The sequence below is a fragment of the Equus caballus genome, chromosome 1 (genome assembly GCF_041296265.1).
Source record: "Equus caballus isolate H_3958 breed thoroughbred chromosome 1, TB-T2T, whole genome shotgun sequence".
NCBI lineage: Eukaryota > Metazoa > Chordata > Mammalia > Perissodactyla > Equidae > Equus > Equus caballus.
This window is the reverse complement of record NC_091684.1, coordinates 8,179,722-8,194,878: the sequence shown is the minus strand read 5'-3', so window position 1 is coordinate 8,194,878 and position 15,157 is coordinate 8,179,722. Positions and strand designations below refer to the sequence as shown.

At 39.3% G+C, this 15,157-nt stretch overlaps 1 protein-coding gene across 4 annotated transcripts in view; it reads left to right on the top strand.

Annotated features, from left to right (window-relative positions):
- EDRF1 (erythroid differentiation regulatory factor 1) overlaps positions 1-15,157 on the top strand; it is a 49,183-nt gene that overhangs the window by 11,086 nt on the left and 22,940 nt on the right. For all 4 annotated transcript variants that reach the window (XM_003363396.5, XM_005602164.4, XM_070252757.1 and 1 more), the window contains 10 exons: positions 1,976-2,123; positions 2,201-2,309; positions 2,613-2,724; positions 4,719-4,979; positions 7,161-7,232; positions 7,533-7,683; positions 9,851-10,039; positions 10,347-10,547; positions 11,964-12,182; positions 13,867-14,090. In XM_003363396.5, the coding sequence (XP_003363444.2) occupies positions 1,976-2,123; positions 2,201-2,309; positions 2,613-2,724; positions 4,719-4,979; positions 7,161-7,232; positions 7,533-7,683; positions 9,851-10,039; positions 10,347-10,547; positions 11,964-12,182; positions 13,867-14,090 (1,686 nt within the window). The remainder of the gene's footprint in view (positions 1-1,975; positions 2,124-2,200; positions 2,310-2,612; positions 2,725-4,718; positions 4,980-7,160; positions 7,233-7,532; positions 7,684-9,850; positions 10,040-10,346; positions 10,548-11,963; positions 12,183-13,866; positions 14,091-15,157) is intronic.

Genomic DNA, 15,157 nt, shown 5'->3' with positions numbered 1-15,157 from the left:
TTTGATCTGAAAGAAAGACTTCCTGGAAGAAGTGGTATCTTAACTGGATCTTGAATGATAGATCACATCTCAAAATGTGAGATGGATTTTAAAAGACCAGTGTAAGTAAATGAAGGGATTGATGATAAATCCAGTCAGGGAACATAGGGTTCATATGGTAGAATAGCAAAAAGATTGTAAAGGTTGCAGGCAAATAATGGAAACCCAGGAATGCTGAGCTAAGGGGTTTGGGCTCCGTTCAGTGGGTGATCTGGAATCAGTGATGGCTTTGCGAGTGGGCGGTGAAATTGGCTGTGTTGGAATATTTGGAGATGGCATGTAGGACAGATAGGGAGGACTTGGAGACAAGCAGACTGCTTAGGTATGCAAGTAGCATTATGTACTCACACTACAGAGGAACTGTTAAGAACCAACGGCGATAACAATAGCTAGAATTTGTTGAGTGCTTGTTTTGTTCCAGACACTTCGCTAAGTGCATTACATGCATCACTTTATTTGACTTTCTTAGCTACTCTTATGTTATTATTCCCTTTTGATGAAGAGGGAAACTTGAGGATCAGGGAGCTCAAGTGAGTCGCCCAGGGCCACATTGCTAGTAAGTGGCAGTGCCAATATATGAACTTGTATCTGGCTGAGGCCATGCTTTTATCCATTGTACTCCAACCCAGTGATTCTTAACCTGTGATGTGTATCAGAATCATCTGTGGCCTCTTAGAAAATGCACTTGCTTGGACCCCCAGTATTTCAGGATAGGTGGGATTTGTGTATTTGTCCAAAAAAAAAAAGTTTTGTAGATGATTCTGATTTGCACCCTTGATTGAGAACCACTGTTGTACCATCACCGTAAATGGAAACATTTAATGAGAGGCGGTGAGTGGGCAAGGAGGGAAGAGTCGAAGGAAATTTTAGGGCTCAGGGGCTAGAATAATGGTGGTATTGTTGCCTGAGAATGGGACCTTGAATTGGTTTAGGCAGGGAAGGTGATATATTTCACTTCATATTGTGTTTAGTTTGAGGAAAGCATTAAAATGTCCAGTGAGCATTTCGAAGTTGCGGGCATTGGAGAAGGTTGGGCTAGAGAATGAATGGAGGCATCATCTGCCTGGATACTGTTGGAGGTCATCACCAAGGGAAGCTGCTAAAATCAATCACTGAAGCTTTCACCGTATGAATGAAAATGGAGGGGCATTCACAGAGAGGGAAGGAGAACCAGAATATGCAGCATGAAGTCTGGGAGAGGAGTGTTTTAAGGAAGGAAATGATGACTTGGGGCCTTGAGATGAACCAAGAAGGATGAAAACCAACCTTGGGAGACTGTCTTTGGTCTTATTTTCTGGTTGATGTGGAGATTCTAGTCTTAGAGTACTTCAGGAAATGTAGTAAGAGGCTTTTAGGGAGAGTGAACAGAAGACTAGCTAGAAAAATATGGAGGTGTTTTAAAAATGGTGGTGGTAATGTCCATGCTGCCTTTACTCTTATTGCTACCTCCACCCAACCCCCAGTCCCTGTGCTCCATTTCTTTAAAGGAATAGAGTCCAGAGCTTAAAGGAAGAGTAGTGTCTACTGGAGAGACTTCCCAGGTGGTTCTAGTGTCTAGGGGAGAAGCTTACTCAGTGAAGTCTACCTTCCTTTACCATCGTCCCAGTTGAAGACCACTGGAGTAGAATGAAAGAGTGTGTACAGTGTGATTGTTCCATGTGAGAAGAGAAATAAGGTCATGCCTACATTTGTGGTTCAAAATCTGATGCTGATTCTCTTGGAATCACTCCTGTGGTAAATCAACCGCATTGCTAGTGGGGGTGGGTCAGGTTCTCTTGGAATGTTGGAGCAGTAAAGAGATCAAAAACCATTGGTTTAAACTCTTTTGTGCTGCATAGGTCTGTAATTGCAAGATTTATATATTTCGTTGCTTTCTCATAAGAGAAGTGTTGCTGCCTAGGTTTTCTCTTAAACTGCCTATATCTGTGTTTTATAGAAGTATGAAATGATAAAGACAGAAGAGATTCCCAATTTGGAAAACTCTAATTTTTCTACTAAAGTCATAAAAGATATTGCACAGAATATTTTATCGTTTCTGAAATCTAATTGTACCAAAGAAGGACATACCTATTGGCTATTTAAAGGTGAGCCTATTCTTGAATGAGCACTAATTGATTTGAGTGACTACTGTAAAATGAGGTGTATTTGTTTCTCTTTTCAGCAAGTGGCAGTGATATAGTGAAACTCTATGATCTCACTACTCTCTGTGAAGAAACAGAAGACAAATACCAGAATCCATTCACAATGCCAGTGGCTATTCTCTTATATAAGTGAGTGCTTCAAGAAGTTGAGATGAAAAAGTAGCCTTACTTAATACTTTAAAGTTTATAGCCACACTATCCAAGCCAAGGCTTTTAAATACCTTTTAGGTTTTCATAGTTTAAAAAACAAAGAGTGTGTGTGTGTGTGTACACATACACATGCATACATATAAACTTTGGGGAGGTGGTATGAAATACGATATTTAATTGTTTCTCATAGCCCTTATTCTATTGGAAGGAAAGAAGAGCTTGCTTAAAGTCTCGCGGAGAGTGATGAATGGGGAGTGAAGTTGATGTAAACATTTTTTTTAGGGTTGCTTGCAACATGATGATGAAGAAGAATCAAAATAAGAAACACTATGGGACTATTAGAACATTGCTTCTTAATTGTGTTAAGTTGTTGGACAAAAGCAGACATCCTCAAGTAAGATTAACATTTATTTACTCTCTCAAAAAAAATTATAGCATTCCGATGGAGAATTGTTGCCTAGACATTAAAGCTACGTAATTCATAGTCTGTAACTGCCCCATCCAGTATGGTAGCCAATAGCCACATGTGTCTGTTGAGCCCTTAAAATGTGTTTAATCTGAATTGAGATGTGCTTTAAGTGTAAAATAGACACAGAACTTTGAAGATTGTATGTGTACACATTACATGTCAAAGTGATGATATTTTGTGTTTATTGAATCAAATATATTAAAATTAATTTTGCCAGATTTTAGTTTTTTTAGTGTAGCCCCTAGAATAATTAAAATTTTGCATGTGGCTCACATTACATTTCTCTTGGAGAGGACTGTTCTATAAATTTAGAACTCATAATTTTAACAGAGGAGTGCTCTTTTTTCCTTTGTTTTGTCACTGCTAGAAGGTGGAAAACTCTGGTATCTTTTAAAAGATCCATTTATATAAATGGACCTTGTTATCACTTTGTTAATGTGAATAAGGTCCACATTCCATACTTCAGTTCATAAAAGCGTCTCTTAAGACAATCTCCTAGTTGTGCGCCCCACGATTTCACACCACCCTTGCCCTCGGTTGTCTGAATTTGACAACTGTATTTTTCGGTGTAAGGCTAGTTGTTGTAGCCTATTTAAATCAGAAAAAGTATGTAGTAGATAGAATTTTTTTTGAAGATCCAAGTTAATTTTAATTGTAGCCACATCCAGTTCGGAGATAAACATTATCCTAAAGACCAAACAGAGAGAAAACTTTTTTTGAAGAAAAATGGCAAAACTGTTTCTGACTTAAACATCTAATTGCTGATTGAAGTGGTGGTGTTTAGTGGAAATTGAACAGTTTATGTGAAAGTTGGAAAATAGTGTTAAAACTATGGAGTGTCTATGATTAAGAATTACTTAAGAACACATAATAGAGTGGAATAAATGGTAATAAACAAATGCTTATTTTAAGAGATACCAGGATGAGCTTTTCCCTTATTAAGCTAATGGAGGTTTTTCCCCTGAACCATAGATTACAGTAAATATTAGTTGCCTAGTTTTGTGTGTGTGTTTGTGAGGAAGATTAGCCCTCAGCTAACATCTGTTCCAGTCTTCCTCCACATTGTATGTGGGATGCCTCCACAGCATGGCTGATGAGTGGAGTAGGTCCACACCGGGATGTGAACCCACGAACCTAGGCTGCCAAAGTGAAGTGTGTGAAACGTTAACCACTCAGCCACAGGGCCAGCCCCCTTTGTTGCCTGTAAAAGAGAAACTCTTACTAATTCATAGCTTCTAAAGAGAAATTCTGGTTTCTCAGTTGATATGGAGCAATGTCTTGCTAATATTTTAGTTATGGCACTCTCCACTTGAAAACTTTTTCTTGTTTCTAGTGAAGTACAGTCACCACCTTTTTTAAAGAGAGGTAGCCAGGGATGGAATAATTTCGGGAAGTAAAAAACCTATCAACCTATGAGGATTTTACAGAGTACCTTCAGAGTCAGAGTATTGGTAACTTTGAATTGGGAACATTTCTGTGTATATTACAGTCTCTGGTAGAAACAGTCTGTTTGCAGACTTCCTAAAATTTTTTAGTACAATAGTAAAATTCATTCCATGTTAGAGTGCTCAATTTTTTAAAAAAATGTTTTTAATTTTGTCTTTTTGGGGGGGAGGATTCACCCTGAGCTAACATCTGTTGCCAATCTTCCTCTCTCTCTTTTTTTTTCCTTCCCCAAAGCGCCAATATATAGTTGTATATTCTAGTTCTAAGTCCCTCTGGTTCTTCTGTGTGAGCCACTGCCACAGCATGGCTACTGACAGACGCATGGTGTGGCTCTGTGGCCGGGAACTGAACCCGGGCTGCTGAAGTGGTAAGAGCACCAAACTTTAACCACTAGGCCATCAGGGCTGGCTCTAGAGTGCTCAATTTTGATGACAGTCACTTATACATATTTCTTTTTTTTTCCTGTTAATAAGATTATTGCTTCAGCCAATTACATGCTTTCAGAACTTTTTCAATTGGATGAACCTAAAAAAGAAGAGAGTTCAGAATCTCCTTTAAATGAGAATTCTGATGAAAGTTATAGTGAAGAGGAAGAGGAGATGCCTGACAGCGATGAAAATGGATCCTATAGCACCGGTTCTGATCCATCAGATGATAACAAAGCAGTAGCTATAATTAAATCTGTTGGAGAATTGTCAGTTCCAGAAAAATACAAATCCATTCATCAAATCAGAGTAAGCATATGCATATTTGTATTAAAGTGTTATCAAAGGAAAAACCAGCAATTGTTAATTGAATACAGTTAGCCTCTTAAAAAATGGCATTACTTCAATAAATGCCTCATGGTCCAGGATCTGATAATCATTAGCTTTATGAATTCTAAAACTTGTTTTTCTAATTGTGCCAGGGTAACTGACCCACATGCAGACCTATGGTGGACAAATACGTAAGCCACCCATCAATATATTAATTTTTTGTGGGAGATTCTCCTTTCCAGTGACCAGTGTGTAGTCGTGTCTCCTCACCAGGATACTTCTTTCCAGTTTCTGGGTTGCTGGGAAACTGAGTGTGTAGGTTGCTTGGTGAACATAGAATCAGAGTGGACAGGGGTGGCTCCTTGATCCCTATGTGGAGACATCTGCTTCATCGTCCCTATGCTACAGGACAGTGCTTTTCAGTGACTGTGGCCATGTCAGCATGACTGGACATGTCGCTAGCCTGGTCAGGGCCAGATAGACCCTAACTACTTCCAACCCCTCAGGCTTCTGTTGGTATGGATTGCATTGTCTGTTCTTCTGCCATCAGTCTTTCACCAGACAGTATTAGTATGTTTCAGTTTTCCAAAATAGAATTACTTTCCAGTCCTCCCTCCCTGTTGTCAGATCCAGGTCAGCCTTAAAAGAGTTTTGGCTGTTCCCTGAACTGAAATACAGTCATATTTACAAATAATCTCTTAATTTAAGCTCTGAGTTTCACTTTCAGACGGAGACTTTATATCCAGATAGGTTTTTAGAGGACACCTCTTTGTCACCCTAAAATCTTGCCTATCTTTCTGACCTCTTCGTTCACTTTCGCCTCTCGTTTACCTAGCCACACTGCCTTTGTTTCTGTCTCAGACTCATCAAGATCATGCCCATCTGAGGTCTTTGCATCTCCTATTGCTTGTGCTCGGAACTTACCTTTCTCTAGATCTTTTCATGGCTGCCTTTTTCTGAGCCTTAATTCTTGGCTGAAGCGTCCCCTCCTCCAGGAGACCTTCCTTGACCACTCTAGCCAAAGCATGCTCTATTTTTATCTTCTTTGTGGGCATAATCTGACCCTGAAGGTCTTGTGTTTGTCTGTCTCCGTTCACTAGAACATAAACTCCCTGAAGGCCTGGACGCTCTTGTGTCTCCCGGGTCTAAAACACAGTGCATGCTCAGTGAATATCTGACTGACTGACTACAGGAAGAAGTTATTAACTGTCATCTGAATTTTAGTGCACTTAGAGTTTGAACACAGTGGAGTAAAATATTTTTCTGATTATAAACAAAGTTATTGATTCCAAAAGTTACAGTATTTAGGCAACTGCATTGTAACACAAGACCCTGGATTTATGGGGCAATTAGATGATAAAGACGTAATGGTATGTTACAGTTTTTTACAGAGATAGCACCTTTTATTAATAGGTGAAGCACTTAAAAAGTGTGATCATAGTGTTCATGTAAACATGTCTTCAGTTCTCGCTTTGCCTTATCAGTGTACTTTTTGAAGTACAGTCAGTCAGCATGGCTCCAGAGCCCCAGCTTCAGCACTCACTCACTGAGTCCTTGGACAGATTACTTAACATCTGTGCTTGTTTCTCTTCTGTAAACTGAGAACAGTACTTCCAGCCTCACAGGATTCACCAAAATGCCCTGAAGAGACCCTTACACATAATCTCTCTTAGTAGATGGAGGTTGTTAACTGGTTTGGCTCCTAATTAAGCATATAAATTATACAATGAGACCATTGGTGATAGTCGTTAACGTAATGCTAAACTGATGATATTGTTAACTGTGTTACTAAGTATCAGTGCTAATTAGGAATTGAGCTGACCTATTAGATTAGATATACCTTTATATAAAACATTACCACTCTCATCCTGGCTTTTTTGTCATCATAGAATTATTTTTAAAATTTTAAGTACTTAAAGCAACATATATGCTGGGAGATCTTTTTGGTTAAGCAAGATTTTTGTTGATTGTGCTTATATCCATTTGATCTGCAATTAAAACAGTACGTTAACCTTAATATCAGATACCTCACTGAACTCAATACACAGGCAAATTTTGAAATTATTGATGTGTAGAGTTTTAGTAATTCCCAGGAGATGAGAACTATGGAACTTGTCATGTTGGTAGCATATTAATAATTTTAAACGTCTGTTTTTGAAGCCCAGTTGTGCATTTCCAGTTTGCCATGACACAGAAGAGCGCTGTAGACTTGTGCTTAGCTATGTTCTGGAGGTAAGTTTTAGTTTAGTCTTCACTATTTCAGTAAAACTTGTACTTGATATGCAAATAGCACTTGTTGATTGGTGTTCAAATTTTATTCTGAATGATATTCCACTGTGATTTTTTTTTCTCTTTAAGTATAAAGTAAAATTAGTTCTTCCCAACTCTTTTAGGTCAAATTTAGTTTGTTAAAGTCTGTTTCCAAAATATAAATTTTCTTAAATGTATTCAGTAGTCCAGATGTGGCCTTATATTTAGTTTCTAGTTGACCTTCAGTTACATGTATCGTAAATGTTTCTCCTTTTTTTAAAGGGTTTAAAATCAGTGGATAGCAGCATTAAAAAAGAAAGCGACCTTCCTGCAGCTGACCCAAACACCCCAATCCCATTAAAATATGAAGATGAATCCACAAGGGGGGGTCCTGAGGGTCTGGAGAAGCAGATGGCCTTGTTTTTGGACAAAAGTAAGTTGAATTGATGTGCAAATAAGGCCTTTTCAGTGGAATAATATGCAGGTCCTTTATCAACAATAGACTTATGTCAGTTAAGGCATTCATTGAAAAGAATTCAGAAAAAGGATATCATGTGAATGGAAAGTAGGGGGAAATATCCTTTCATTCGAAATGTAAAACAAAGCAGGATAATTTCTATCCTTTATAAATATTTCTAATGAGAACGTAAGGAACCTGCTTCTTCTCGTTCTCCCCTGAGGAACTAATGCCTGCAGCCCAGTAGGGTTGTCCTAAGAAGTTACTGCTTCAGGAAAAGCAGTTGAGTGTTTAAGAGCACAGACTTAGGCACCAAACTGCGTAGCATCAGATCTTGGCTTTGCTGGGGCAAGTTGTTCCAGTTTTTTGAGACTTGTTTTCTCTCTCCAAATGAAGACAATTAACAGTGCCTACTTTAAGGAGTTGTTACATGACTTAAACAAGTTACCGTGTGTAAAGTGCTTAGAACAATGCACTTAACAGCACCAGGGAAGTGTTAGCTATTGTTAATTCATGGCTTGAGTAAGTTAGAAATATCACTTAAGAACTATCTGATCTGTTCCCCAGGAACATCACTTCATGAAGGACCTGTGAACTTTGAAGTAAAAGTCTTGGGTTCTTGTTTATTTTAATTTAAGTTATATTTCTTTTCCCAAACTTATTGCCTTCCCACTTTTTAATCAATTCGCTTGTTTAAAAAAAGTTTCGAAAGCCTGTATGTTCGAAATAATACCAAGTGCTTTCTAGATCTCTCTTCATAAATGGGCGGAGGGGGAGATAGAATTATTTCCCCAGCATTTTTGTCGTGCTTCCTGTATGCCAGGCTCGAGCCTACAGGCAACGAGCAGAACCACACCAGGACTTTAGACAGCTCTGTGACTTTTTCATGGTTTTCTTTTTTCTGAAATGCCTTCTCTGTCTCTTCCTTCCTCCCCATCTCAGCTGTTGAAAATCCTGCTCATGTTTAAGGTCTCCATGCTCCCCTGTGTCCCCAGTCAGAATTACTGATTCCCTTAGCACATGGTCCTGTGAACGCTTACCGAAGCCTGCCTTATATCATAGTCACCTGTGATTATCGGTTTTACGCACGCACATGAACACAGTTGTGAGCAAGTACTTGCTCTTATTAGTGTTCGGTTTTCTCACAATGCCTCACAGAAAATGCATAGAGTAGGAGAGGAAAAAGAAATCCGTGCACAAATAAAATCAGAATAGAGACTAAGTACCTTTCATTGCTTTGAAGATTCATTTGTCGTAGCTGATCAAAAAATGAGAAATCTTGAGGCTGGATATTGGGCGAGTGGATTCCCACAGCATTTTGTTCTTTTCTCTGTAATTGCACTTAATGTGTTTTGTTGTGGTTTATGTTACCAACCCGTCTCTGTAATTGCACTTAATGTGTTTTGTTGTGGTTTATGTTACCAACCCGTCTCCACCTCTTGTTTGTGAGGCCTTCAAGGATAGAGGCCATATAACTTCATATCACTGTTTCTGGTCCCTCACAGAGTGCTTGGCCCAGGGTGGTCATTTGTTGGATGAAGAAGGTGGTAGTGGGCTGGACTTCCTCGATAAAGAGCATTCCTGATAGAGGAAGCAGTCCGCTAAAACGGGAGCTGGAAAAACAGACATCTGCGTAGGCAACAAGCAGTACCTTGACTTTGGCTGATGGTAGTAGGGGTAGAGTGCTGGGAAATCAGACAAAATAAATGTAGCTGCGGAAGGGGGCTAAGATGCTTAGACATGACTTCTTAAGAGGTGAGAAGCCATTTTAATGTTTTAGAGCAGGGGTTCCACTGTGATTAAAGCCATGCTTTAAGAAGGTAAACTTTTTGGCAAGTTGACATGTAGTCTGGGTACAGGAGGCAGATGTCAGTCATGAGGTGAGTTATGTCAGTGACCCTGGGAGAGTGACAGAATTGACAGCTGCAGGGAAGCAGAAGGCCTTCGGGAATCCCAAGTGAGAGTCCTTAACACACCGCCATTTTGCCTCATTTTGGTTAAGTAGTGACGCATAGTGTTTACCAGTCGTCTTGTAGCGATAGTACCTAAGCTTGGAGTGTTTCTCTGAAGAAACAAATCATTTTTTTGTAGTGAGACTCCTATTCAAATAAAATGTGCTGCCTTTTTCTCCCTCATGTCATAGTGGGCTCCCTTCAGAAGGGTAATTATTCCAGTCAATCTGGAATGATCCCTGGTTCTTGGCAACATAAAATGAAGCTCCAGCTGATTCTCAAGTCATCAAAGGCCTATTATGTTTTGTCTGATGCTGCCATGAGTCTTCAGAAATATGGAAGAGCATTGCGATACATTAAATTAGCTTTGCAGAGCCATGGTAAGTCACTATAGAAGATTATGTTTAATAGGCATTGGGAGGGGAGAACAGAGAAGGCGTTAGAATCACGGTGACATTTTACTCCTATTTCTCTTATAAACTGTAATTGCTAGACAACTTTTTCTAATCTTGTGTGTGTTACCTAGTATTTTATTTTCTGCTGAGTGCTTTAATATCTCTTCATTTTGAAGTATATGAAGCCATATGATATCTGACATAAACTTAGATACAGTGGTATTTTAATATTTACTGCGTTCATTAATTTTTAACACGCTTGTGTTTTTTTCCTTCCCTCCCTTCCACCTAGATACTTATTGCTGCCTCTGCACCAATATGCTTTCTGAAGTGCTGCTGTTTCTTTCTCAATATCTGACACTCTGTGGTGACATCCAACTAATGCTGGCCCAGAATGCAAATAATAGAGCAGCACACCTTGAGGAGTTTAATTATCAAACCAAAGAGGATCAGGAGATCCTACACAGCCTCCACAAGGAGTCCAGTTGTCAAGGTATGCCGGCGAGATGTGCCATTTCATTCACCCTGGGATTATTCAGTCCAGGTTTGCTCATTGGAGTGTGTCCAGAAAAGGGGCAGAAGTGTTAGTGTTTTGATATTGCTCTGTTTTCTTTCTTTTATTTCTTAATTAATTTTAATATTGAGCATGATTCTATATGTATTTGTATATAAAATGGTTTTGACGTATTATGTAATTACTAATTATGCAGCTAGAACTAACTGTAAGCTGTAAGACAATTGTGTTGACTCTTTGCACCTGTCTTTTCATGAGCTTTTTCTAGGTAACCCTTGTGTTCAGCTAACCAAGCCATGGTTTTCTTTTGAAAAGGAATAACAGTTGATAAAAGTGGATGAATGACCCTTTGAATGAGTCCTGGAGGCTCAGATACAGAGATCATCATTTTTTAAGCTTAGTTCATAGTTGGCTGTCTGAATATATCACTGAGTATATACTAATTATATCACTCTGTATTGGAGCTGTCGGATTTTAAAACTGGGAAACAGGAGGATTTAGTCCACAGCCCCAGTATCCCTCCCTTGAGCTCAGCACAGTTATGTAAGCACGCTGCAATTAGGGCAGAAAATGAGATAGAAGATGTCCTTTGTATTGTATCATGGAATTGCTTTATTATGCTCTTAAATTGTGTCTTGATACCCACCTCCCAAAAAGTTTTGGACAGTTAACATCTAGAGGAGTACACTGAGGGGAGATGAATTATTCTTCATTTTTTTTGCCCTCTTTTTTCCCTTTCTGAGTTTCTCAAATGATCCTTTTATTTTAATAGACACAGTGAAGAAATCCTCAGTGTGTTTTTACCACTCCCCTCATATTTATTTGATTTAAAATACTTTGTGAGAGTGATGTCCTCTCGTATACCTGAGTGCCGTCAGCAGGAGTGCTCCCTTTTTCCCCGGCCCTGCACCTGTTTACTCCAGTCCCCACTAGATGGCATGCTAAGTCTGAGCGCTTGTCTAGCAGCTTCTTCAGTGAGTTAAACTGACATTGGCCAACTATAATGTCCATAACTAGCCTCAAGAGCAAGCAGAGCTTTATTTCAAGAACTATTTTTATTAATTAAAAATTTGACAGAACAGTTTACCTTTTATCGTGGACAACTGTAAGTGTACACCAAGAAGCAAGTGTACCTGGTAAAATCTGGGTCATGGAAATTGGTATTTTTAGGCAGGGAAGTATTTCTTTTAATCAAACATTAATGTCCCAAGAAAATGTAGTTTCCTAAATAAAGAGATTTTTATTTTGAAACTTAAAATTTTAGTTGCATCAGTTGAATCTTAGTATGTTTATTCTATATTGTGTTTATTTTACTATCTTAAAAATATCAGATTAGATACTAGGGAAGAAGTGTTCACATGACTCATGGTAATGTTTCCTTTTTTTTCTTTGAAGGATTTGCATGGGCAACTGATTTGTCTACAGACTTAGAGAGTCAACTTTCAGTTAGTTGTAAATGTTATGAGGCTGCTAATGAAATCTTGCAATTTAGTGACTTGAAAAGCCAAAACCCAGAACACTATGTACAAGTATTGAAGAGAATGGGTAACGTTAGAAATGAAATCGGTGTGTTTTATATGAATCAGGCTGCTGCATTACAGAGTGAGAGAGTAGGTGAGTATCTCTTTGGAGTCCTCTCTTTATTGCCTGTTCTGTTAGAAAATCCTGCTGACGTTACATGGTTCAACCAAAGAACTGTGGCACTTGATTTTATGTAATGAAACGGTGCTCTATTAAAGAATCCTTTAATCTTAAATTCTCAAGAAATAAAATTAGGAAAAAACATTATTTCTCCTTGGGATTCATCATTTCGGTGTCCTGTATCCTCCATCTGACGAATTTGGAAGTGAATTGGACAGCCAGCCTGTGCTAGGTTCTACACTGAGTATGTAATTGGCTAAAACCTAGTTCTTTGAGTCACCAAGCCAGATAGGAACACAAATCTCTGAAAACTGCCCTAAGTACAAATGCAGTACAATAAAGAGTGGGGAAAGGAGACGTTCACTGAAGTCCTGGGGAATCTCAGAAGGCTTTTGGGAAGAAGATGTGGCTTGAGCAGATTGGTGCGTGATATGTAGGCTGTCAACAGGCAGACCTGGGAAAGGGGAGGCTGCCCAGACTGAGTAGGTGGCGTTAGGAAGGGGTCAGTGGACGTTTACAGCAGCAGTGAGTGGTCTGGTGTGATTCAGGCAGAGGGTGCGGATTCAGCAGGGCCCAGGTGGAGTTTGAGATACCTGTGGACGTGTGGGTGAGAGGCCTAATTTAGTGGTCGATTAGAATATGTGCTTAGAGCTATTCAGGCTAGCAAGACGTAGGCTGGGAACCATTCACATAGTGGTGATAGTTGAAACCCTGAGAATGGATGAAAATCTACAGGCTGGACACACAGCATGAGAAGGGAAAGGGGCTGAGATGAAACTCAGGCTAGCAGGTAAGCTGAATGAGTTACTGTGTGCCTGTTGATCTATGATCTGCGCTTGACACTAGGGGTACAAGAGTTCGTTGCTAGTGAGAGAACCTGTACCTTTTTTTCTATTGAGACATAAGAACCTATGCCTTTAGGGTGCCTCTGGAGGAGGAAGTCAGTGAAGGAGTATGAAAAGTGGTAGTGAGAAACCAAGGGGAATTAGATAAAACACGGATTGTACCTCTTACAACTCCACGGGACTGTCTTTTGAATCTTTATAAGATAGTGCTTTGCTCAGATGTTTGTATTTGCTTGCTTTAATATCTGCTGGTTAATATTGAGCAGGGCTATGTTTGAGTGTTACAGCACTCTCCTCAGGCTGCTGTAGCGGAATCCACAGGCTGGTTGGCTTAAACAACAGGCGTTTATTTCTCACAGTATGGATGCTAGAAGTCCAAGCAAGGCACCAGCAAGGTTGGATTTCTCTGAGGCTTCTCTCCTTGGCTTGCAGATGGCCACGTTCTGCAAGTGTATGGTGTTCTCACCTGGTCTTTTCTCTGTGCGTGTCCCTGGTGTCTGTCTCTCTTAACATCAGTCATGGAATATAGCCCCACCTTGTGACCTCATTTAACCTTCATTACCTCTTTAAAGGACCTGCCTCCAGATACAGTCACATCCAGGGGTTAGGGCCTCAACATGAATTTTCAGGGGAGGGCACAGTTCAGTCCATAACAGGTGTGATGAGAGCAGTGCACTGCATTTGATTCCAGGTGGCTGGCTCGCCACTAGATGTCCTGTCACTGCCATCCTCCTCTCGTCACAGCAAGAGATATTGGTGGGGTTTACACTGATGTCTGCTTACACAATTGTTTTCTTTCTTTTTTTATGAAGTGAGCAAAAGTGTGTCTGCTGCAGAGCAACAGCTGTGGAAAAAAAGCTTCTCTTGTTTTGAGAAAGGAATTCACAACTTTGAGTCAATTGATGATGCTACAAATGCTGCCCTTTTGTTATGTAACACAGGAAGGCTTATGCGAATTTGTGCACAGGCGCACTGTGGCGCAGGTGATGAATTTAAACGTGAATTTTCACCAGAAGAAGGCTTGTATTATAATAAGGTAACATGTTTGCTTACATGCTAAACCTCATCCATTCACTCCTGATTGTCATTACCTTTGCCATTGCCCAGTGAAATATTATAAAACTAAAATAAGTAAAACTGGGGTGATGGCACAGGGCTAGACAGATCATTAAAACACTTGGAAACTGGCCTGAGAATACCAGGAATTTAGTATCAAGGATGACATACTGAATTGGTAGGGAAAAAAATGATTATTTGGTAAATTGTTTTGCCATAAGCAGAGGAGATGTTGAATGGATTAAAGATCAACATGGAGAAGTGAAGCTGTGAAAGTACCAGAAGAAAATATAGAAGTTGTTTATTTGATGGAATGTGGAAAGGAGTTCCAAACATAACACAATAAGCAGAAATCACAATGTAGAAGATGGATAAATTTAAATGTGTAAAAAAATTGGGGGCCAGCCCCATAGCTGAGTGATTAAGTTTGTGCGCTCCACTTCAACGGCCCAGGGTTTTGCCAGTTTGGATCCTGGGTGTGGACATGGGACTGCTCATCAAGCCATGCTGAGGTGGTGTCCCACATAGCACAACTAGAAGGACCTACAGCTAGAATGTACAACTGTGTACTGGGGGGCTTGGAGACAAGAAGAAAAAAAACATTGTGTAAAAATAAAAGCTTTGTAATTGCACAACAGAAAGCAAAATTGAAAAGCAAACCACAACCTAGGGAAAATATTTGTAGCGTATGTGACAGATCAGAGGTTAATAAACCTTTAATATAAAAAGAGCAATTAAGAATCATTGAAAATAAATTGCCAATAGAAAAAAGGGCAAATAACCTTGAACAAAAAATTCATACAGGTAAAAAATGTCTATGGTTAATATGTAAGAAAAATTTCAAAATTTAAATTTTTATGAAATTTGAAAATTGAGTTTCTTTTATTTATCAAATTGCCAAATACTTTTTGGCAAGTGGTGACATCCAGTGTTGGAGAGCGTGTGAGGAAAGAGCACTGGTATAAAGCGGTTCTCGAAGAATGCCCGTGGCTTGGTAAATTTTAAGTGATCTTGTTTTTGTTTTTCTTTTTTTTAATTTACGTATAC